The 23,609-nt window shown below is 52.8% G+C and overlaps 1 protein-coding gene across 3 annotated transcripts in view; it reads left to right on the top strand.

The window, feature by feature from the left end:
- Positions 1 to 23,609, top strand: part of ZBTB16 (zinc finger and BTB domain containing 16) — a 53,932-nt gene that overhangs the window by 17,478 nt on the left and 12,845 nt on the right. Inside the window, exons 2-3 of one of the 3 annotated variants that reach the window (XM_015649665.1) lie at positions 8,962 to 9,059; positions 17,079 to 17,165. In XM_015649665.1, coding sequence (XP_015505151.1) covers positions 8,962 to 9,059; positions 17,079 to 17,165 — 185 coding nt within the window. Of the gene's footprint in view, positions 1 to 8,961; positions 9,060 to 12,343; positions 13,248 to 17,078; positions 17,166 to 23,609 lie in introns of those variants that run through there. The other 2 variants (XM_033519722.1, XM_033519721.1) reach the window with 2 other exon arrangements.

Here is a 23,609-nt window from a genome sequence, read left to right as displayed (position 1 = left end):
GCCTGTGCATCCCTGCCTGTGCATCCCTGCCTCTCATCCCTGCCTCTCATCCCCGCCTGTGCATCCCTGGCTGAGCTGGCAGCTCCCAGTGCCGCTCCGGGCAGCGCCGCTCGCTCCCGGTGCGCGGCGGGGCTTTGGCAGCGCAGCCAGCGGCAGCCCCGAGAGCCGCACCGTGCAGGGCCGACCCTTTGACACTTCCCATTTCCGTCCTCTCTCCCAAAAATACGTAATTTCCGAGGGGAATTTTGAAGAAGAGGCCCCATCCCTGAGCTGCCGAGGTGCTTCTCTTGCTGCCACCTCCTCTCCCTGGTCACTTAGGGCTCCCCCAAAGCCCGGTGCAGTGCAGATGCATTAATTTGCTGCCTTGACAAGGTGCATAATGTTCACTTCCCAACTTGTAATTGGAAATAATTAGTTCTTTGTCCTCCCTGGGAACTCCTGAGGAGGCGGCGCAGGCCTGGGCAAAGGCAGCGGTGCCGGCGGCGGACGGGAGGAGATCAGTCCGGGGCTGGGAGAAGAGTCTGGGGAATCCATGTGGAGCAGGGCATTCCCAGCCTGTCCGAGGGCATCTCTCCTGGCGGAGAAGGACTGTGTAACAGCCCAGCGTTACAGTTTCATTAATCAAAGACACTTCCACTGCCCCTGTACAGCAGCACGGCTGCTGCGCCTGTCCCTCGCTGACAGCTCCCTAATTCATCTTCTCGGGGAAGGGGGATGCGCTGCTGCTCCCCACCCGCACTGCCAGTGCTGAAGCCATTGCCTGTTCTCCTTCCCAAACTTTTGAAGCCCAGCCAGCATGAGGAATACTTGGGGAGGCTCTCTGGGAGCCAGTGAGCACGGGGCAGGCAGTGTGCACAGAGCAAAGGCAGGACTCACAGCTGGACTCCTGCATCCTTGGGGTTCTCCCATCCCCTCTCCAAGAGAGGTGTCTCTGCCCATCCCCAAAGTACAGGCATAAAACCCCAGCGTGTCCCAGACAGTCACATCCCAGGAGCCCGAACCAGCCCTCCAGAAAGGCACGTGACAATGCACAGATCCAGGCAGTGGCAGGTTGGAATTGGGCATCCTTAATTCTAGCTACAAAAACACAATGTTTTGGAGTTGCTAATAATAAGAAAGTGTTTTCATCAAAGCTTTATTCATCTGTGTGCTGACATCTGGAGAGCCAAGATAGATATTTTCCTTAAGACTGTATTTCCAAGCCATGAGCTCTTCCCTGGCTGTTAATTAATCCTTTGTAGTTTAGCGACTGATGAAATCATGACTCTATGAAATTTTAATCCTTGCGCTGTATAGGCACAACCGACATTATCAGAGGACCCCAGGTGTGTGCTTGAAATTAGTTTGTTGAATCTCTTGCATATTTGATTACCTTATAAAACTCCTCAGGACCTAGGCCGCTCATGGGAGCGGCAGCATTTCTCTGTGCCTTGTGCCCGTTCCTGGCTGCAGATCCCAGGCGAGCAGGGGCAGAAACCAGGGACGCACCAGGGAGGAGCATCAGCATTGGCAGCATCTCCATGGGGAGGTGAGGGGTGGGAAGCACGTCTCCCTCATGGAACAAAGCAGCCAAGCTGTGGTTTGATTCCATCTGGCACCTGGGGGCTGTTCCTACTCCCTGAAGAAGAGCTCACTGCAGGGAAGCAGCTCCTGGGCCCATCCCAGCTCATCCCTGGGGCAGCTCTGGGGTACTGCCCCACCTGTTCCTGATACATGTCCAGCCTTAGCCCTGTGGTCAGGCCATCAAAGAGAGTGGAAATTAAAACAAAATTCCCTCCACCCTAAAATGTTCCCCCTCATTTAAGTTTCTCTGTGGTCCAGTACCCCAGTAGCATATCCACTTTCCCCTGTCTCCCTGCTTTTCGCTCCCTGGGGGCTTTTACTATTTCCTTGGGGCTTCAGGAGCTACAGGCTCCTCCTTCTCTGGGATGCAGCAGGATGGTGCTGCCTGGACCATCCCAGGACTCGTCTCTGCGAAGCATCCAATGCATCATGCTGAATGTTTTCCTGTGTCATGGAATCCCAGAAAGGTCTGGGTTGGCAGGGCCCTTGGAGGAGCTCATCCAGCTCCAAGCCCCTGCCATGGACAGGGACGTCTTCCACTAGCCCAGGCTGCTCAGAGCCAGGTGTCCCAAGCATCCTGAAGGTCGGCAGGAAGGAGTGGCCGAGGCCAGCACTTTGCTGGTGCTCCAATGGCACACGTGCTGCTACGGAAACCAGATGATGAATATATTTTTAAACTTGGAATCTGTGAACCGCTTATTATTTCTGAATTAGGAATCAAAACATCTGCATAATCACGCCGCTGCTGCGGCAGATGTACCCAGCGCGAAGGTCACTTTGCTGTTTTGTGGAGATCTCGTGTGGTTTAAAGGAAGCAGCTCCCCCCGTGCTCTCCCCGTGCCTCTGCCACCCGTGTCACGTCGGCTCAGCGCGATGCCCGGGGCCGAGGCTGCCCGGCACAGCAGCGAGCTCCTCTCGCAGTGCTCAGCACGTCACTGTCAGCAGATGCCCGAAGAATGGGGATGATGATTTTGGACGCGGTTATTCGGAGCAGGGCCGCGTGCATCGCCACGCGTTAACCCCTCGGTGCTCGGCGCTGCAGCCCCGCCGTGACAGCGCGGAATCGCACAACTGTTCTCATCCGTCTCCGGTGCCCAGGTGCTGCAGCAGAGGAGCAGGGCCGAGCCCTGGGCTGGCAGAAGCTGCTGACACCCGGTACCGTCACTCAGTGGACTTTGAGTAAATTGTGCAGTGGGTGCATCCTGAGTCCGCTTTCAAAAGCTGCAGATGCAGCCAGCTCTGGAGCCGGGGCAGTGTCTGTGCCCCCACGGTCCTGCTGTGATGGGCACTCCCCACTGCCAGCTGATGGTTTCCCATCCGTGCTTGTCCCACCTCACGCGAGCCCATTGACTCTCTGCCTTGGGGGTCTGGGACACACAAAGGGAATGTTCACATGGATAAAGCTCTCTCCTGGGGAATTCCATTCAATAACAAACATTGAACATGGATCTGAAACCAGGGCCTTGGAATATGTTAGAAAAAATCTGTATGCTGCCTTTTTGCTGTAGGCAGTTTGTCTTTTCCCAACCCGTGGAGCTGGAAGCATCGCTCCGGTGGGATGCTGGGGGCAGCGGATGGGAAATGCTTCCACACGTGCTTGGCCCAGGCCAGCAGCGAATTTTGAGAGTCACTGCCCTCTGCAAAGGGAAAATATTGTTCATATTTGTTGTGGGCAGTCTCTAAAAAAAGATTGGGATTGTACTTTTGGTGTTTGTGGCCTGATTCTCATCAGGTAAAGCAGGACAGTGGAATTCTTTCCTTGGCTTTTTTCAAAGGGGAAGTGTTGGCATCATCTGGAATGATGTCACTCAGCAGCATCTGGTTTGGACTCATAAATTAGTTCATGGTAAGTATAAATATTGTACAGGCAGGGAATTTCAGTGCTCTCTATTGATAGCTGTCCCCTCCCTCTTGTTGGTTGTTTGGGGTTTTTTATATTAAACCATTCAGAAATAGTAAAATCTTTATTTGCAGCTCCTGTAAGATTTATTTATTTATTTGTTTATTTTAGCAGCAGTGGTGGTTTGAGGGCAGGTTTTTCGGTTGGTTTTTTTTCTTCTTCTTAATTTATTAAAGCGAAAGGAAGGTCTCAGCTCCCTTCCCCCTTCCCTGTGCCCTTAATAGCTCTCCCTGCTATTTTAATCCGCGGGGCTGGGAGCTGAGGGCAGAGCGGTGACTGCAGGAGCCGAGCCACCAGGACCACGGCCCACACACTCCAGTATCAGTCACCAAGTGTTGTAAATAGCCACATCAGGGGAAAAATCACCCTCTTGGCAGCTCAGGTGTGAGGCTGGTGTCAGAGGATGGAGAATGTGGGGTTTGTGTCTGCTGACCTTGGCTTCCTGCTCTGTGCCCCCTGGAAACGAGATGTAGAACCACTGTCTCGATCTTGATAAAATAGATTGGGGATGAATCAATTCCATATTGATTTACCCAGGCAAGAGTCACTGGTGGAAATAGGGTGGCAGGGAAGATTTTTGGGGAATGCAGAGTGGCACTGGTCCCCTTTTGGCTGCCCAGTGTTCAGTGCATCACGAGTGCCGTGGTAGGGCTGTGCTGGCTGTGGCTGCCCCTCTGGCAGGGCACTGCTGTGATGGCCCAGTGTAAATAGAATCAGAAGGCTCCCATAAAACTCCATTATTGCTGCAGCACAAAGTTAGAACCACTGGAGGTTTGCACTCCCTGGTACTCATGTGCAGCAATGAATATTTTATAGGAAAGGAAATACTTAGTGTCTGAATCTTTTTATAGCTGTGACACTCCCGTGTGTGTGAGTTGCCCCTTGCACCCGCACCCTTTGCCAGCACTCACTCGGCTGAGCCCCCCCGGCATCCCCCAGCCCCACAGCATCCTCTGGTCCCACTGCCCACAGCATCTGCCAGCCCCACATCCCTGCAGGACCCCCTGTCCTGTGGCATGGCATTCCTGGGAGATGCAGGGGAGCAAACCAGGGAAATGCAGCAGGATGGATGTGGGAAATCAGCGGGTTGAAGATCTCAACCTGTGCACGGGTGTTGGGAGACGCAGCAAAACCGCCGTGGAAGTCCCAAGTACAGATTTCTGTCAGTGCAGGACTCTGAGCACCACACTCGTGAATGTTTTTGCCTGGCTTTGGACTCGACAGGACTCTGCTTGTATCATGCAGCCTCCCGATGCCCCCACCGTGTTTCATGTCCAAAACATGGATCAAGCAGGATGTGGGCAGGGATGTGCAAGCCCCTGCAGCCGTGGATCTCCCGTGCTAGGCTGTGTTCCAGTCACACACTGCTCCAGGCTTTGTCTTGGGGCTCGCTGCTCCAACAGGTACCAAGTGAACCTCTCTGTGCTGGTGCCTTCCCTCGGCAGCGAGGGGTTCTTGCCTTCCCTCGGTAGCTGGCCACCCTGCCAAGCTGTGCCCTGGCCCGGAGATGACAAAGTGCCCTTTAGTTAATTGCAGAACGGATCGCCTGGAGTTAAAAGTTCTGATTTATATGACTATGGCTCTAACTGCTCAATAACATGGGCCCATAATCTACTTTCATTTCAAACAGAAGGGTGATTTATGGGGCAGCATGCCGCTTTAGCTCAGAAATGAGGTGTTCAACATATGCTCTGTTGACATAAATTTGGAATTTATCGCTCCTGTCAAAACTGCCTGTTGGACAAAGGTGCGCATTAAGGCAATAAATGGCTTGGAATAGTTTTCTGTCAAATTTCCTAACCATTGTATTCACTCTGTTTGAGGGGAAAAATACACACTTAAAAGTAATCAAACGGCCAAGAGCCATGTGTCTTGCTCAGCGTGGAGGGAGGGGAGGGGGTCTCCTCCTGCTTCCCAAAAGGGGTGGCAGGGAGGGGCTGGGATACAAGAGTTCCTCAAGTACAGACAGTGAAAGGCTGTTTTAGGCAGGGTTTTAAGCATGCAGAGCAGAGATTTGCTTGTGGTGTCAGTGGGACACTTGCAGTGGTCTTTAGGTAGCAGGGCTGCAGCCGTACCCACACCCCAGTGTGCTCCACCGAACTCCTGCACCCTGAGATGCTCTGCCGAGCCCCTGCATCCCCGAGCAGTGGTCACCGGCGTTTGCCACCGAGCCCGGCCTTTTCACACAAAGCACCCTGTGGGGAAAACTCATAATTTTTACACCACGCAGTCTCGCTGGAGTCGCCGTCCCTTTGAAGTGCTTTTTGTGGGGCATTTACAGGCCTTTTTAATTACCGGCAGCTTGCGAGGGGCCAGCCTCTCGCCCGGCTTTTGTTTGGCGGTGCTGGGCGGGGAGGGGTAATGCTCGCTTTGCATTCCACCTGGAGAGCCCCTTGCCAAAGCCCCGAGGCTCACTTGGGAAGGTTGGATCTGGGCCGGGGACTCTGTGCCATGGGCATCCTTGTTGCTCTGGGCATCCTCATTGCCCTGGGCCATCCTCTGTGCAGGAGCATCCTCGAGTGATATCTCGTGACCTGGAGGCTTTGGCTGACTTTGTTTCCATGCTCTTTAAGTGGGACATTGAGTGGGAATTAGAGGAAAACCTTCCTTTTACAAAAAAGGCACTTTTCCACTTTGCCTCTGCTCCCAGTCCCACGGGCGCCTTCTTGGCTGTGCTTGTAGAGATTTTGCAGGAGAAAGGAGCACAGTTTCAGCCTCACACCAGAATAATAAAGCGTGGTTTATCTTTTGGCAGAGTTTGGGCAGTGCTGGGATGTATTTTAACGCCCTTCACTCCCCCGCCCCCTCTTTCTGGAGGCACAACTTCAGAAGCACATATTGATCTTTCCCCTCAGATCTTAACAGCCCAAGCAGCCGTAATACCTTGCTTACATCTGCCAGGTTTTTGTGCAGTTTTGCAACATCTCCTTAATCCGGCGAGCAGAAATAGAACGCTTCAATCATATTTCGCTACCGGGAAATGGAGCAGATAAAGCGCTTTAAGACCTTGTTGAAAGGGACCGTGCAAGATGGCGAGTGATAAGAACATCCTAGAAGCAGGCGCCGAGCGGAAAACTTTTGTTGCTGCTGAAATTTGTTGATAGAGATATTGCAACTAAATTACTCTTTGAGCACCCCTGTGCCCCCTTGAAACAATGCAGAAAGGATGTGCCTTGGGGACGTCGTAGTGCCCTGGGCAGTGGCTGGTGGATTTCCAGGGCACCGTGGCACCAGTGCGGTTGGGGTCTCCTCATTGCCTTGTTTCACCACTCTGTGCTGGGGAGATGGGAGAAGAGGTTGTGCTAGCCATAGGTTTGGGAGATTTAGGGGTAGGAAACTTGTCCTTCTGCTTCTGTTTATTGAGAATCGCTTAAAGAAACCCCAAACCTCCATGTTTTACTTGAACTAATTAACCAGTTAGACTGTGATTCAGGGAAAAGGCATTCTGGCCTCAGAAGGGGCAGTACGGACCCAGAGCATGACATGGGTCTTCCTAACAAGGTGGTTTTAACTCGGTGTTAAGTGCAGGAGTGAGCACAGCCCAAGCCAGGGAGTGTGACAGGCATGTCCCAAATTAAAAATGCAAAATGAGAAGGTTGTCACTTATTGAGCTGCTCACTGGCAGCGGAGCCCTGTCAGGAGGCTGGTGTTTTATTTATTTTTGCAAGGCAGATAAATCCTTTGGATTGTAAACCTTCTTGGCCTGAATTCGTGCATGACTCCTAATCCTCTGCTATGACACAGTGAATTCAGGACAAGCCTGATTAATAATTACATTATACAGCAAAGTTGAGAGTTGAAACCAACTCCTGCTCCTTCCTTCTCCCTTCTGCTCTGCAGCATTCACTCACTGCTGAACATCAGGGGGTCTTCTCCTGCTCCAACTTTTCCCATGCTGCTATTCAGTATCCTGCAAGGTGGGATGCAGGGCTGGCAGCCGGGGAACAAGCCTCTGAGCCCCGTGGGGCAGGGGTGGTTTGGGGCTCTGGGCTCTCTGCAGCAGTGAGGGGCGATCCTGCTTGGAGTCAGAGCAGCAGCTGCTTTGCACCAGTAGAACTTACACCTCAGGGAAAGTACAGCAGGAGCTCACAGGCACATGGTCCTCGCAAGCCTGCACAGCTGGGGCTGAGCCCTCCCACGAGAGGGTCCACATCCAGCCCTGGACAGGACCATTCCTGTTTTGTCTATGGCCACAAGGCAATAGAAATACTCTCGTCCTGCTGCGGCGCGATGATAAATGGTGGCTGTGATCAGAGGTCAGCACACAGCTCTGGGCTGTGTTACTCCTCAACACACACAAATACTTCTCTGTTTACAGCATCTGATGTTGAAACTTTGCACGTGCTGCTGTCCTGAGTCCTCCCAGCACAGGTCTGAGTAGCTCGTGGTGAGCGAGGGCTGCTGGGGCAGCAGCCCATGCATTTGGGGGTCAGGGGCATTGATCAGTGTGGCTGTCCAGCACAGAGCCAGGTGGCTTTGCAAAGAGTCTGTCACCGGTGGAGGTGGCACCAAGTTCCCATTCCACATGTTCCTGGCACCGTGTCCCTCCACATCCCTCAGCAGCAGAGGTTGTTGTGGGGACCGAGTGCTCCCCTGTGGGGTGGTGGGGGCTGAGCAGTGGCTGGTCCCAAAGGGGAGGGGAAATGGGTCTGGAGGGCTGCCAGGGGCAACAGCGATGTCTTGGGAAGGAGATGGAATTGGGTTGGGTTCATTGAGAGTTTTAGACTTGGACAGTGCTCCTTTAACGCTGCCTGTTAAAGGTCATTCCACTTAGTCCAGAGCTCGGTTACCCAAAGATGGAGCATCAATGTCTTCACGCCACAGAATGGGCAATAATGCAGAGTCTGGCCACTGGGGCCGAGCCTGACACCCCTTGGGGTGATCAGTGCCTGTGGGCAGTGCCCTGGGCAGAAAGGCCCCTCCTGGTGAGCAGGATATGGGGGATGCTCAGCACTGTGGGGTGGGAGGTGCAGTTGGAGGTTGTGCAATGCTGCCTGGGTGTAGCTCAGTGTGTACCTGCCAGGAAACGGTGAGTGGCATGTTTCCTGTTTGCGAGCTGCTGGTTGTGTTTGTTGCTTGTGATTTGTGTCATGCTGAATTTGGATGGAAATTGGGATTTGGTTAGAAATGCACACAAACAACCTCTTAAAGTGGTCAGGGTTTTTTTTGGATTACAGTGCCTTTTTCAAAAACACTCAGAACATGGGGAAGGAGTTTGCCAGCGTAGATTTTGCCTTAACTCCAAATTGCAGATTTATCAGGTTTATTAAAAGACTCCAACAATAGCAACAATGACAAACACTGAGAGGGAGAGGGTTGTCTCCTCAGTCCTGGGGAGTCACATGGGACCCCATATCCGTGCCCTCCCTGCAGTGCTTCTCAAGCCAGCAGTGTCTTTGGGCAAAGCGTGGGTTGCAGGAAGCACCAGGCAGTTTCTCGATGTTGTTTTGGGTCACTTCCCCCCATCTCAGGACTCACCCTTCTTTGTTCTCCCCCAGGAAGCTGCACAGTGGGATGAAGACATACGGATGTGAGCTGTGCGGGAAGCGGTTCCTGGACAGCTTGCGGCTGCGAATGCACTTACTGGCTCACTCAGGTGCGTGGGGAGCGGGGCTGGGGATAGGGGGTTGCTGTCTGTCCATCCAGGGATGCTGTGGCTGCCCAGCTCACACGTCTCCCCTGCAGCAGACACGTGCAGAGCCGGCTGCACCCTTCCCCGGGCAGCACATTGCAAACTTGTTCTCCGGTGCCCAGTAATTTGATTTATTTAAATTTTCTTTTTTGGAGTTTGTTTTCAGTTCTTTAATTGTGGAAATATTTTCCAGACCAAGCAGCTCAGAATAACAAACTCTACATGCCACGCAGCTGCTCATGGTCAACCCTGCTTGTAGCGTGAGCATTGTTTCCACCTCGGGCCCCAGCCTCAGGTTCGTTAGCAAAACTGCAGAATTAGGCGTTCTCTGACTAATGAATCCAAGTAGCAGGTTCACAGGCTGCAGGGCCTTTAATTAAATAGATAGGGGAGGGCTAGAGCGCTGCATTGGAGGGAAGACTTGTGCTCTGCAAGTCCATGTCAGCTGATGTTCCCCTTGGGGATACAGTCCTGGCACAGCTGGGAGTCTGATGGGGGGAGCTGGAGACAGCCACAGGACCCCTGGACCTGGACACCACTGGGAGTCTTTGTCCTCCTGCTCTGGGGACAGGTCTCTGGGGGTGGCAGGTACAGTAGCCACAGATCTCCCTGCACGTAGCTTGGCAGGGAAGCTGTATTGTATTTTAAATGGATTTATACACTTTTATCTATTTTTTTGTCTGTTTTCATTTTGTTTTCCCCACTGTCTTCTTGTCCTGGGGTAGTGGGGAACTTCATCTGGCCACTTGCTGCTTTCTAATGTTTAGGTCAATAGACCCAGCCCTGACCCCATCTCCATCCCACCAGTTTTTGGGCCAGGCACCAGCTCCTCAGGGTGCCTGCAGCAGCAGGTTGCTGGGGGAGGTCCTGGGGATGCTGGACCCCCTGAGTGCTGGAGTTGAGGATTCTGGTCCCCCCCAGGACTGGGGTTAAGGATGCCGTTCTCCCCAGCACTGGCACGCACGGCTTGTGTTTGTTATGGTCGCGCTGGCTCACAGCCTGTCCCTGGCAGGCAGCCAGCTTTGTGGGTACAGTATGTACAGTGAACACTGAGCCAAGCTTGTCATCACACAGGATTAATTATTATTTTTTTTTTTTTGTAAATCCGGCGAGGACGGGGGGGGTGGGGAGAGCTCTGCCTCCAGCTCGCAAACAGCCGCTGTGAATTCCAGTGCTGTTATTTATTAAAGCAGGAGACCTTTGCACCTCTTCCCTCGCCTCCCCCCTGCCACCAGTCCTGGACACAGCGAGGTTGTGCTGGAGCAGTGGTGCAGGGCTTGTTTTCAGCTCTGAAGGCGGCTTTGCCTCCACACCAATGGACCGTGTGTTTAACACAGGAGGAGTTTGCAGTGGGATGGATCGTGCCCCCAGCACCCTTCTCCTGCCCCAGTGCCAAAGGGTTTAAGGGGGTTGACATCTGCAGCTTCCCCACCCAAGTGTTGCTGGGTTATGGTGAAGGTTCCTATGGAGGCCCTGGCTGGGGAGCAGCCCTGGGGGGCTGTGGTGCTCCGTGGCAGGATGGGCTGGGCACAGCATTGGTGTGCCACAGCCATGCAGGTGAAGGGTAGATACTCAGCCCCATTTGACTCTCAGTATAAAGTGTAAATGTAAAGCCTTTAATACCCTGAAAAATCTTTCCCTACCTGTTGCCCATGCTGCTGGCAGAGAAACTCAGAGACCTCTAATGCTGACATTAAGAGTTGCCCTTCTCCCAGAAAAGCAAATTGTCAGGGAAGGAAAGGTGGGAGACCCAGCTTGGTGGCTCTGTGGTTCAGAGCACCATTGATTTGACCAGAGAGGCTGATCCCAGCACTGCTGCTCCTTCAGTTGCATCCTCACCAGAACTGATGCAGTGGGTGCTCATCCTCAGCCTGGGGTGCTGGTTACTCAGCCCCTGCTGTGATCTGGATTTGTTCCCCAGGACAGGGAGGAAAGGGGATTTCTGCCTGTCCCGGCTTGCTTTGCCTCTCCATCCAGCAGAAATGGCTGCTGTGGAGATGGCTGTGCTGCCCTTCTCCACTCCGGGCTGGGAACGGTGGGAATAGCCGGTGGCATGAAGGGGTGCTCATGGGCAGCATGGGCAACATACAGGCAGCAGCCTTGCAGACCCCTGCCGTGTTGCTTCCCACCCTCCTTCCCCACCCAAATATGCTCCTTCATCATCAGGAGAGGCAGAAGAAAGCCGCAGGGTCCCGCTGGGTGATGGCCGAGCTGCCCAAGGAGCAGGGACCAGCGTGCTGCTAGGGATGGCACCTCAGACAGAAAGGGACTGCGCATCCCACCCTCGCCTCCCTCTGCCCAGTGGAAGAAGAGGGGCTGATCGCGGGCCGTCCACCCCCGCCGAGCGGTGCCCGCTGTCCCCGGCGGTGGGATGTGCGGGGCTGAGCCCGGCCGGTACCGCCGCGGCTCCCGGGGCCGCCGCCCCCCCGCCCCGCCTGGCCGGCGTCCCGCGCTCGGTCCCGGGTGATGTCAGCGGCCTGCCGGCAGGTCTGGATGTTCTGCCAGCGTTCCCGCGTTTATGATCATCCGCAGATGTGCATCCAAGAACACACTGTACCCACAGCAGAAATTAATGCAGGCTTGACTGCCGGCCAAGCCGCGCTCACGGGGGAGAGGAAGAAAGAAAACAAAAACTGTTTAATGCTGTTTATAAATTATACACTGGCTGATGAAAAATACATTTCTCTTAGCCCCCACCCCTCCCCTCCCCATCCTCTCTGCCTCAAGAGCCTGAACTGAGACCAGAAAATTATGGTTTGCTTTTTAGCTCCTGTTTTGGCCGGGTTCCTGGACCTGGCCGCTGGGCTGAAGCCAGATTCTTGCTTCTCCCCACCCTCACCTGATGAAACGCGTTTATTTTTCACCCCGTCTCTCACCGCTCCCTTGGTTTGGCCACCCCTTGTTATTGACGTTATTGACATTACTGATGCTATTGATGCTGATGAAGGTGGGTGCAGAGGGGGGTACCAGGACCCCTCACATGTGCCCAACGCGTCCGATGTCCATCCGTCCGTCTGGTTCCCTCACAATGTCCGTGGCCATCACTGCCCACCCGCTTTCTGCTGGAGGGGGGAAGCTTCCCAAACTTCCCCCAAGGTTGTGGTGGGAGACTCCCCTCACTTGGGCTGGGGGGCAAGTGGGGCAGGAGCCCCCTCATCCCTGCCCGCCCCTCCCCACACGCTCGCCAGCCATTTACGCAGCTTTTGTGTTGTTTTTAATACCGCTAATGTTTATCATTTGCCCAACAGGCTTGACAGATTTTGTTTCCTGTCGAGCGGCGGCGGTGGCGAAGCCCCCCCGGTTGCCAAGGAGCCGCCTCCCCGCACCGTCACGGGCTGATTTGGTATTCCGCGCGGCGCCCCGCCGCATTTCTGTATGCAAGACAAAGTGTTTTGATGGAGGACGATTGCAGGAGTGTCTGGAGGCTGTTTGGAGTTTTATGGGCTGTGCAGTACGCGCCGTGCTCGCTCGCCGTGCGGGGCTGCCAGGGATGGGGTCTGTCATTTTTTCCCTGTGGAGAGGATGCTGCTGGAAACAGTGGCACTGGCAGGGGCAGCAGGAAAGGGGCTTGTGTAAAAACCTGCCACTTTGGGATCCCAAGTTAATTATTATAATTAATAATTTTAATTATTATTTTTTAAATGAAAATACTCCCTGCTCCAGCAGGAGTGTGTGGTGCAGGAGTTGGTGGCACTGCCTGGCCAAGGTTGGCTGATGGTGTTGCCGCTGACCACCACCTCACCCAGCCCCAAGCCCCTGCTCCATCACTCCAGGTGCTTTCCCGAGGCTCTCCAGGGCAGCCCGTGAGATGCTACCACAGCATCCTTCTCACACGAGTTTGCAGCACCCCAACTCAAGGTTCCTCCTCGCTCTGTAATGCCCACACCTCACTTTTTCTGATATTAATTATTACCTTTCCTTGGCACTTTGGGAAGCAGGAGCTGAAGCTGACTCTCCAGGCCTGCTCTGCAGCTCTGTCTTTTCTGTCTTTTTTCAGCCCTTCTTGGGTTTCTCCACTGTATTTTTTTTGCACAGAGATTTTCATGACTTGTCTCTTCCACTTGGGTGAAACAGGGGAGAAGGGAAATAATAGTAATAGTAATAGTAATAGTAATAATAATAATAATAATAGTAATAATAATAATAATGGCAATAATAAAAATCCAAAAGCAGCTTGATGTGGGCAAAAGAAGAAAACAAGAGAATGGGATAGAGAACAGGCTAAATTTAAAATTGTAATTGGCTGACTTCCACAGGCTTGCGGGTGTTTTAATGACTCATAATAACTTCATTTAAAACCAGCTGAGCAGAAAATAGATTGGAGAGGAGCCTCAGGCCATTATGGATTTGTTTTTTTTTTTGACAAGCTCTGTTTTCGGCAGCCAGGAAGGCACTCGCAGAGGGCTCGGCTGCTGCGCTCCCCGAGTTGGTGGTCTGCCCGGCAGAGATTGTATAGAAGCCGGGCTGGCTCTTCTCTTTTTTCCCCTTTTTTTTTTTTTCACTGATTAAAAATAGATGCCTTGAGGTATTATTTTAGCATCACTGTGGTTTGGTGCTTTTTTCTTTGCACTTCTGATGTGGTAAACGGAACATAAATAAAATTGGTTTTGAAATTACTGAATTAATTAGGTAGTAAAGCAACGGCAGCGCATAAATTTTCTTGCCAATTTTTTTTTTTTAATCCATATTTCCCCCCCCACATCTCCATCTTCTCACCAATTACAGTCTGTTAATAATATATAATCCCAAATTTTTATTAATCCCCTCTGATGAGGGAGGGGATGTCACATTCTACTGACGGGGCCATTGTGCCGAAACAGCAGCAGGGAAGGCTGGATCCTCCCCCACCACTCTCCTCACCAATTTCCCATCTTCCTCCTCCCATAGCCATCTTCCTCCTCCTCCAGAGTGTGCTAGCAGTCCCTCTTTTTCCTTTATTCCTTCTCTTTTCCTGAGCTAGAGTTTACAGTGCCACTTCCATAGCCCCACAGAAGTTTCTCCTCCCCAATAAAGTAATTAAATGATGGGCATTGGGAGGGACTGTTGGGCTGATGGTGGCTGAAAGAAGATGAGCTCTGTCATCCAGCCCACCGAGCTGAGCCTGGCTGGTTGTGGGGGAGCTGCAGCCCCTGCCTGTGTCGTGATCCGTGGGGCATCCTGCTCCCCAGAGCCGCCGTACAGCCTGCTCCCTCACATTTCTTGGAGGGGAAATGAAATAATGGAATCACAGAACCATCAAGGTTCAAAAAGACCTCCAGGATCATGAAGTCCAGCCTGAGTTCTGCCCCTCCTTGTGGCTTTGCTGGGGGCACTGCAGACCTGGGCAGCTCCAGCCTTGCTTGGGGTGCACATGGGGCATCACTGACTGCGCAGATCGCGCAGAATGGAGCAAGCGGCGGCTCCTCACCCGTTTGCACCGGGGAGCTTTATTAGGCAGGGGCTGTAAATTTGCTTGTGCGGATATAAATGTACGGCAGGGGGCTGGTGCCAGCAGCAAGGCTCGCGCCGGAACACGGCCGATACTTGGCAGCACGCAGAGTCCCGTCCCATGCCATCGATAAGATCTTCTGGAGATATCTTTATGTTGTAGGCGATACGAGGCGCTGGCTAAATATACCTTGCCCAAACCTGCGCGTGCGTTCAGAGAGGCTGATGGTTCCTGTTTAAAGCGGGGAGAAAGGCAAGGGGGGCGAAGAGAGCCCTGCCATGAGCTCCGCTTTCCAACGTGTCCTGCTCCCTTTCATAACAAACAGCAAGCCGTGGTGGTTTTTTTCTGAGCCCTGTTATAATAAGCTCAGATGTTGGATGACATTTTCCCGGTGACTCACATAGTAAAATTAACCTTGAACTATTTACATATTCAATCGCCGCCCTCCTCCTCCTCCTCCCCCTCCCCGCCGGCGTGTGTACATTACAGGAATTCTGGCTCCGTATCAGTTTTTGTTTTGCTGATGAGAAAAGAAAAAAAAAAAAAAAAGAAAAAAAAAGAAAAACCTCCCCCCGCCTGGAGTACACATCTACTTGAGGGAAAGAACACGCAGTCCTGGCCTTTGGAAATTGGCAGGCGGCGTGCTGTTCCCGCGCTGATAAGAGGTACTGTAAATAAAACTGTACGGCAGCGCCTGCTGTAAATGCCCCGCGTCTGTACTCATTGTTCTGACAGCTCCGGCTTTTTTTGGGTCCGCTGTTTTGGTACACACTGTGCTTCCTTATGTAAGCCAGTGCGCCCGGCTCCTCCCTGCGTTCGCCCTGTTTATTTTCGCCTCGCCAGGAATTTTTCCTCCCCCCCTCCGCCCGCCCCCCAGCCAGATGCTGGCTGCCTTTGCCTCGCCTGGCTGTGCCTCCCTCCGGCCACAGCTTGCGGAGGGCACCGGCACGTCTCTGCTCCCCGCTAGTCCCACTGGAAATGGGGGAGGTATTAGCGGAGCCGGTGTTCAGCTGGCCCGCGGTGCAGCCCCTCCAAGCCCAGAATGGCCAGCGGTGCGCAGGGAGCGGGCACGCTCCGGCAGCCGCCCTGCCCGGCCGCGACCTGTTGCTGCCACAGTTGTTGCATCCTCAGGGATATGGGTTGCCACGTCCCCGTGGATCACACCTTCCTGCGGTGGGGCCGGCGGAGCTTTGAGTGGCGATGGAGAGCCATTGCCTTGGCAACTGCGGGCTGCGCATTGCCCGCCCCGTGTGCGGGGCTGAGGGCAGCCCGAGCTGCTGCCCTATCGATCCGGCGGCTTCTCCCCATCCCGGCACCTGCACGGACACACTCTGCCTCCTCCTGCTGTGCCTGGAGAGGGAACCTCCGGCAGAACCCGCATCCCGCTGCCCCACATCCCTGCTGCTGTGCCGGGCCCGTGCTCCCCTGGCCGGTGGCAGCTGGGAGGGAGCCACCCTGGAGCACCCCAAAGTTTGGGTGTGTTTGCCCCTCTGGAGCAGCCGAGGTGCCCAGGTGCACTCAGGTTGTTTTGAATGCAAACTTGACATCGCAGCGAGGGCGGCGGGGAACAACATATGCACAGTAAACAGGCAGACTGTCATATTGATTAACAGATGAGACCTCTATTATCGATCAGCTCTTGGCGAGAAAATTTATCACTTTTAATTTCACTGCTGCCAAATATTTCTGCCTGCGAGCCAGCCGTTACCGAGACAATTTAAAGGCAAAGGAATTCTCTTTTCAATGCGTCTTGTGATACCTCTCTCCCTGTTGCCTTCTCCACCCACCTTTCCCCAGATCCCACCCTAACTGTGGGACAGAGGGCTCGGTGGGGTGGGAAGGAGAGGAGAGAGGCGGTGTGGACCCCTGGAAATGGGCAGCAGAGCATTCTGCGTGGCAGTGCCCCCACCTTGAATGCTGCTCTGTAACATTCAGCTCCTCACAACATACAAATCAAATCTTGAAATGGGGCTGTGGCTTTGTCCTTCCGTGCTGTTGGATATGGTGCACCATTAATCTGGTTTCATCTGGAAGTTACTTACCTCCTCCTGGGTATCCTGGGTTTTTCCTCACCCAAACCAGAAGCCCATGTTGATAGTAATCTTCTAAGAATTGCCCCCAGTCCCACATCTCTTTCCAATAGTCAGAGATGCCTCTGAGCTTCTTGCTCAGTTGTCTCATTCCAGCCACATCCCTGATCAGGTGCATCTTTGGGTACCAGCAGCACCAGCCACGACGGGAAGGGACAGGAAGCAAATTGCAATTGGATAAATTGCAGTGCTAATGAAATGCATTGAAATTTAATGATTTTAAAAAATAATAATAATAATCCTTTCCTGGTAAGCAGCTCTGTATTTTGCTGTAATGTGCAAGGGACAGGAACACAGGGCTAAACAAGGCACTGCTTTTGCTGGCTGCACAAGGGACATTAAACGTGAAACCCCTGCATGGCTCTGGTCCTGGAGTGTTAATGGCAGCAGCAGTGTCCATGTGCACGTTCAGGTGTGTGTCTCTGTGTCCCTCGAATAATCCTCCTCTCCCTTTTCTCTTCCCAGCGGGTGCCAAAGCCCTGGTCTGCGATCAGTGCGGTGCCCAGTTCTCGAAGGAAGATGCCCTGGAGACGCACCGGCAGACACACACCGGTACGTGGCCCTCCCCTTCCACCCTTCATTTAGGGACAGGTTTCAACATTTGGGCTGCCTTTGTCACCCTTTGCCCAACAGAGAGCTGGACCCTCTGCAGTTCCTGCCTCTGTGCTGCCCAGGCAGCCCCAGTTCCTCTTACACTAAAGCACAGATTTAGGCACCAGCTGGTGCAGTGCTATTACACCACTGCTCAGCATTAACATGGGAAACAACGGCAGAGCAAACGTGAGGTCATTTGTCCCCTTTGCACACAAAACTTGTCCCTGTCCAAACACCTCCCAAAAGTTGGTTTCTGCCTTGTTTTTCCCCTGGCACTTCCCAGATGCCACCATCAGGAGCACAAGGATCTCTTTAAGCCTCTTGCAAAAGCTGCCGTGGCTGGGAAAGGTTTGCTTGGGGGAATTCACAGCTGGGTAGTCCCAGGTAGGGCCCTTCACCCTCCAAATCTAGACTGGAGCAGGACAGAGCGCCTGCTCTTCCTGTGCTATATCGGGAGCGCTTTAACTGAGCACAGGTTCGTCTTTCAGTGCTGAAAGACCTGATAAATGCCACTGGCAGTGAGTTTGTGCTTGGTGCTGGCACAGAGAGCCCAGCTGACTTCACTCTGGGGGTGCGAGGATCGATGCAAAGTGCTGTGTCACCGGGCAGGAATGGCTCCAGCCACCACCCTGTCATGGAGCTGTGCTGGCCAAGCACCAGTCCATAAATCCTGAAGTACTTGCCCTCCCTGTCCATACCCATACAGCTGGGATTTGCCATGCCAGGTCTGTTTGGAAGCCCTGTATGCTGTAGGCTGAGGAGAAGGGCTGTGAAAGGGCAGCCTGCACAGTGAGGGATTGGCTGCACAGGGCTGAACAACCCAAGCCCAGGCAGGGGGTTGAAAGAGGACAAGCAAATTGCAGCTGGTTCCCCTTTTCCTTCTATTTCCCAGACCTGTTGTGCATCCTGGGATGACAAGTGGGAGCCCAGCCTTGGAGCTCAATGATGCCTGCACCCAAAACCATCCTGCAGATGTAGAGCAGTGTGGCTAACAACCCTGACACTCCTGTAGGGATTAAACCCCCTTTGGCTGGTGAATCCTTGGGTCTGGACTGTGCCAAAACTCAAAGGGCAATGGGCACGCAGAGCAGGGGCACACAGACCCAAGGGCAGCTTGTCATTACTGCCTCCAGCTGTAAACATGGCAGAGAGGGCCTGAGTGGCCAGGGCAGCCAAAATGAATCATTTCCTCTCCTCTGCTGGCATGGAAAGCATCCCTCCCCTGCCTTGCTATAATTAACCCCCTTCTCAAATAATAGCATCTTCCAGAACAGATTTGTTTTGGGTGTCCTCCCTTTGCCCTTAGCTTCAGTTTGGCTGGCAAAAGACCTTCCAAATTTCCAGGTAAAAGAAATGCATAACCCTTTTAGGTAGAGGGGCAGGTAGAGGCCTTCAGGGATGGAATCTAAAACTGGGCAGCGTGTCTGGTACAGGCTGACCACATCTACCCACATTACTCAAAAACAGTGTTCAGTGGAGATGTGGGACCTCTTCACAAAAGTCACTGCTTCCCCACATGACCTACAGCTTTGTGCAGGAGATGAAGGGTTCTGGGGTTTTCTTTCAGCATATGGGGCTATTTCTCAGGTGGACTCTCAGCACCCAGAGCCCCCTTTATGTTATTTGTTTTCCGCACTGCCCTCCCTGCTTTGAATGACGGTAACACAGAGCTGGGCTGTTGTACATGTGCTGCACCAAGCACTGCTCATCTCTGCAGCAAAAAACTAACACCCCACTTCCTGAGGCAAGGCAAAAAACAAGAATAAATACAAAAAAAGTACTTCTTGCTTGTAAGCACGGTGCTGGCAGAGCTGTGTGCAGCCCCATTGACACGGGGCCGAGACGCCCTCTCCGGGTGTGTACTGTCCTTGGCCCCCGTCCCGCTGCAATAGGAAAAGCAGCAACTGTTTTGGCTCATCCTCCAGCAGCACAAGCTTGGTGCTGGGGAGGAGAGCATGGAAAATTCCTTACCCATCTCCTCAAATGTAGAGGAAAAACCAGAATGCATTGAGATGACAGCCCGAATACCCCCAGGCAGCACCGCTGGGAGTCGGGATGTGCACACGAGCGGTGTTCGTGCTAACGGGTTTGGGGCTCGTGCTGACGTTTATAAATATCAGAGGTGACTCGTCTCGAGTTTCCTCCCGTGTGCCAAGGCAGTTAGCACACGGCAGCCGGTGTCAGTCAGGGGGACAGCACAGATTTACTCCTGACCCAATTTCACGTGGGCATGAGCGACACCTACTATAGAGCATGTTTGCTTCTGGCAAGTAGTTGGCTTTTTGATTTGTGGGGTTGGCGTGCCCCCAGCCGCGCCACCAAGGATGGCACAGGACCCTTCACTCTCCCTTGCCCACATCCCCTGCGAGCATTCCCTTCCTACATCCCATACTCGCATCCCTCGTATCCCTCGTATCCTCTGCCCTGAGACACCAGCAGCAGAAAAGAATTAATAAAATCAACATGTAACTGAAAATTGAAAAGCTCTATATCTTCCCCCCTTTTCTTCCCCCCCGTTTCTTTCTTTTGCTGGGATGTTGGTAGCATTTTGATTTAATAGTTGGCCAAACACAAGGGTCTATTTTATTCAGAGTTTACAGGCCTCAGGGCTGTTATTCCTCCAAATTTAATAGCATTGAAATTGCAGGGTTGGCGATAATTTGCCTATCACTTTCTGCTCTCCCATTGATGTTTATTGTCAGCGGGATGGAATCTCAATCCGATTCACTTAGATAACATGTCTGTTAAACATTTAGATAATTGTGCCATCATTAACTTGTCACATTATTTTAGAGATTCAAAACAGTCGTGCAGTATAAGTGGAGGTACAAAGGGAGAAAGGTCTGGCGTGTGAGAGCAGGAACCTGGGAGCAGAGGTGGCAGGATGCCCCCGCGCTGGGTCCCGTGGCAAGTGTTGCTCAACGACTGCACGGGGATTTTTAAAAAAATTTAAATTATTTTTGTGTTATATGCCAGAGCTCTCGGTGTTTTTCCATAGAAGAGCATCCCAGCAAACCCATTACTGGCTTGGGTTTGCCAAGGAGTGTGTGGGAGCCTGGAGGAGGTGGAGGGGGCATTGCACCGGAGCTGCACTGTCACACGGGCACACACCGCCCCTGTTCTTGGCAAACGTACATTGAGTTCAATTTATTACATATTTGTCTTATCTCCTCGCATTGGCTTTGCTCTCTCTGCCTCAAAATGGTTCCAGCCCAAAACCTTGCGGTGGTGCTGCAGATGTATGGCACTCTGCTTCTTCCAGTGTGGAAATGACAGATTCTGAGCAAGTGGAACATAACACGTGAGTTTGGTGATGTGAGCTATAAATCACACTGAAATACAAATTCTGCTTGCCTCACTCAGTGTGGCACCATAATTAATGGTCAGGCCAGCTCCACTAGGAAGCTGGCATGACTCTGCCGGTGGCTGGGGCTTGTCTCAGCGGTGCCACTGGCCACCAACTGCCATCTGCAATGTATCTGCCCCAGCAGCAGATCGGGGAGATGCTGTTTGTGGCTTATGCTGTTTGTGGCTTGTCCTGCTGCATCCTCTTCTGCAGTTTGATCAGAGCAATGCCTGGGACAAGCAGCCAGCAAGAGCAGCTGGCACACTTCCTTACCAAAACCAAGCTGACGTCTTCCTGGGCTGCCTGTGACTTTCTGTTACCATTTCCCAGGACTCAGGAGGGTTTTCCGAGAGCAGCCCAACGAGGCTTCAGGGGGAAATACCTCTGGATCATGCTTTTCTCCATAGCTGGAGATAATGCAGTGTAGTATTAAGTATGCTTAGAGGTAATTATCCCTCCCGTGCTCGCCTCGGCTTCGCAGTCCCGGTGGGGGGAGGCAGCGCTGGCACTGCTGGGCTGCGCTGGACAGTCGATGCTTCGCAGATTTTCTGTTGGGTGCAAGAGTGGATTCTGGATGCTCAGGTGCTGGCCCCAGCTCACAGAGGGTCTGGGGGCAGTGGGTCCTAGGGGCACAGCACAGAGCCCCTTTGTCTGACAGTAATGTCCTGTGACAGCACTTGAAATCTGAGTCCTGGCGCGCATTCCTGCAGCCGGGAATCTCCCTGCCTCCCAAACCACGGCTGCTTCTGCCACCTTGACAGAAAATGGCAGCAAGAATTCCCTGTGCTCCTTGCTGCACACATGGGGAAATGTGACCAGGCCAGGCATCATGCAAGCTGGTGGATTCACCAAAACAAGCGAGGAGATGGGAGCGTGGCAGAGCTGTACAGCCACGATGGCACTGGGACCAATGGTCCACCTTTAATTTTCCTGTGCAAATACTGTTTAAAGCGCGATGGGAAAAGCCCTCTTGCTAAGCTACGGAGAAAACTTTCTTGTCCTTTAATTCTAGATGAAGGGGATTAGTGTGAACATATTTAACCTCTGACCCGTGGACAAAAGCATTATCAAATTTAGTTGCCAAGTGGCTCCCCATTTAACCAAACCGGTGCAGTATCACTGCAAGTTTTTTCCCTTCCCTCCCTTGAAAGCTTTAACATCTATTGTTGCCCTGGAGCACAGGAGGGACTCAGTAGTCTTCCTCTGCTGGCATCCAGGGTGCTGGTCAGAGCACCGTAAGGGAACACAGCATGACATGGTAGTCACTGCTAGAACCCACGAGGGCTTCACAAAGCCAGTCCCCCAAAAAGCAAAGCCTTTTGTAAATGGGGCCATGTAAATGATTTCTCCCTGGTTTCTGCATGCCCAGCTCAGCGCTGGCCACACGCTGGCCTGTGGTGGCACGGAGGATGCTTGGCCATCTCTCCAGAGCACAGAGAGATGTCTCTGTCCCCCTTTGCTCTGGAGCACAAGAGATCAGCTATGGCAAGCTTGAGGATGCTCGGCATTTCCATGCTGGGCTTTATAAAAGAGGGATGAAACACGGTCTGAGAGGCGGCCGGGGTCTCCTGGTCCAGCAGAGGAATGCCGAGAGGGGCCTCCCGTCAGGAGCCGGTGTCCGTTTACAGTGCATCTCTCATAAACCCAGCGGCGGGGGCGAGGGCAGGGGGACCGGCCCTCCTGGTATGTGATTGATTATCTGGTATTTATGCCATTGAGGACTTTTCAGCGGCTCAGGGTCAGGGGGTCATCTCATGTGTCTTGCTGCAAATCCGCTTCCTTTTGTACAGTGCGGGCTGGGTGAGCAGACACACAAAAACAGCTTTTTCTTTTCCTTGGGAAAAAGGGGAGGGGGGCGGGCTGGTGTCAATGAATTTTTTTTTTCAGCCTTTCCTGAATAGTGTCCTTTTTAATTCCAAAGAACTTTTAATTAAAAGTAGCAGGAAAGTTCATCTCGACAAGGTTTAACTTACCTTAGCAGTTACTTTTGTCCCCCAGGATTCGCGTCTCCCCGCCGTACAAAAACCCCCAACAACTGGGGGCCAGGCTGCGCTCAGTGCCGCTCCACATCTCCCCGGCTTTGCCGAGGGGGCCTTTTCATCTTTTCTCTTTTTTTAATGATGGGGGTGCAGGAATAATAAGCAGATGCTGCGAGTCCCGGCTTTGTGCCTCACGGCAGCCGGTCGCTCCACTGGCCAGGCTCTGCCAGGCAGCCGCCTCAGTGCCAGAAAGGTCATTTTGTTGGTTGGGGTGTGAAGCAGGGCTTCGTGACAGCTCCATGGGACTGGAGGATGCCAGAATGGTGCCACCCCGAACAGGAGAGATGCATGAGAGGAACGGATTGGCAATGGGCAGGTGGTGCTCTCTGCCAGCTGGGATGATGGCAGTGATGATGGTGATAGTGGTCTCCCATGGCAAGACCCATCGGTCTCCTCACCAAAGCTCTTTTTTGGGAGATGGAGCAGTTTCTAGCACATCAGTTGAACAACAGTTCAGAAGCAGTGGGGGAAATACTCTGGGTTTTCAGCAGAAAGTCACACTGTTTTTTTCAGCTGATTTCATTTCAAATTCCAACTGGGAAATCTGGGAAGCTGGTGCAGTGATGACGAGTAAGTGTGACAGCTTCCCATCTGATGCAGTGGCCAAAAATGCCACCATGATTTGCCACTGGTTGCCCCAGAGAAACTGGTTTTCAGGAAGGACAGAGGTGTCCCAATGCACAGCTTCCTTGGGAATGGCAGGGGTGAATCTGGCATCCTCCAGAATGGTCTGAGTTTAGAGGAAAGCAGCACAAAAGGGAGGTGTTGCACATAGATGTTAAATAACAGATTGCTGTATTTTGGCCAGGTGATGTGTTTTGCCAGGAAGAGGGGCAGTTTTCCATCGGTACCTTTAGGGCTGTAACAGCTGAGTGATGGTTTTTGCCAAGGATGATCATGACTGAGTCTGCCTGAATGGGTTTAATATGTGTTGATACATTTTGATAGATATTCCCTACAAAAAAAAGGCTTTGGGGTAACCAATTTGCACAGAGGATGTGCCTCCAGCTTCAGGCT

This window comes from Parus major, chromosome 24 (assembly GCF_001522545.3).
Source record: "Parus major isolate Abel chromosome 24, Parus_major1.1, whole genome shotgun sequence".
Lineage (NCBI taxonomy): Eukaryota > Metazoa > Chordata > Aves > Passeriformes > Paridae > Parus > Parus major.
Note: the sequence above shows the minus strand (reverse complement) of the source record. Positions and strands in the feature narration are given on the sequence as shown.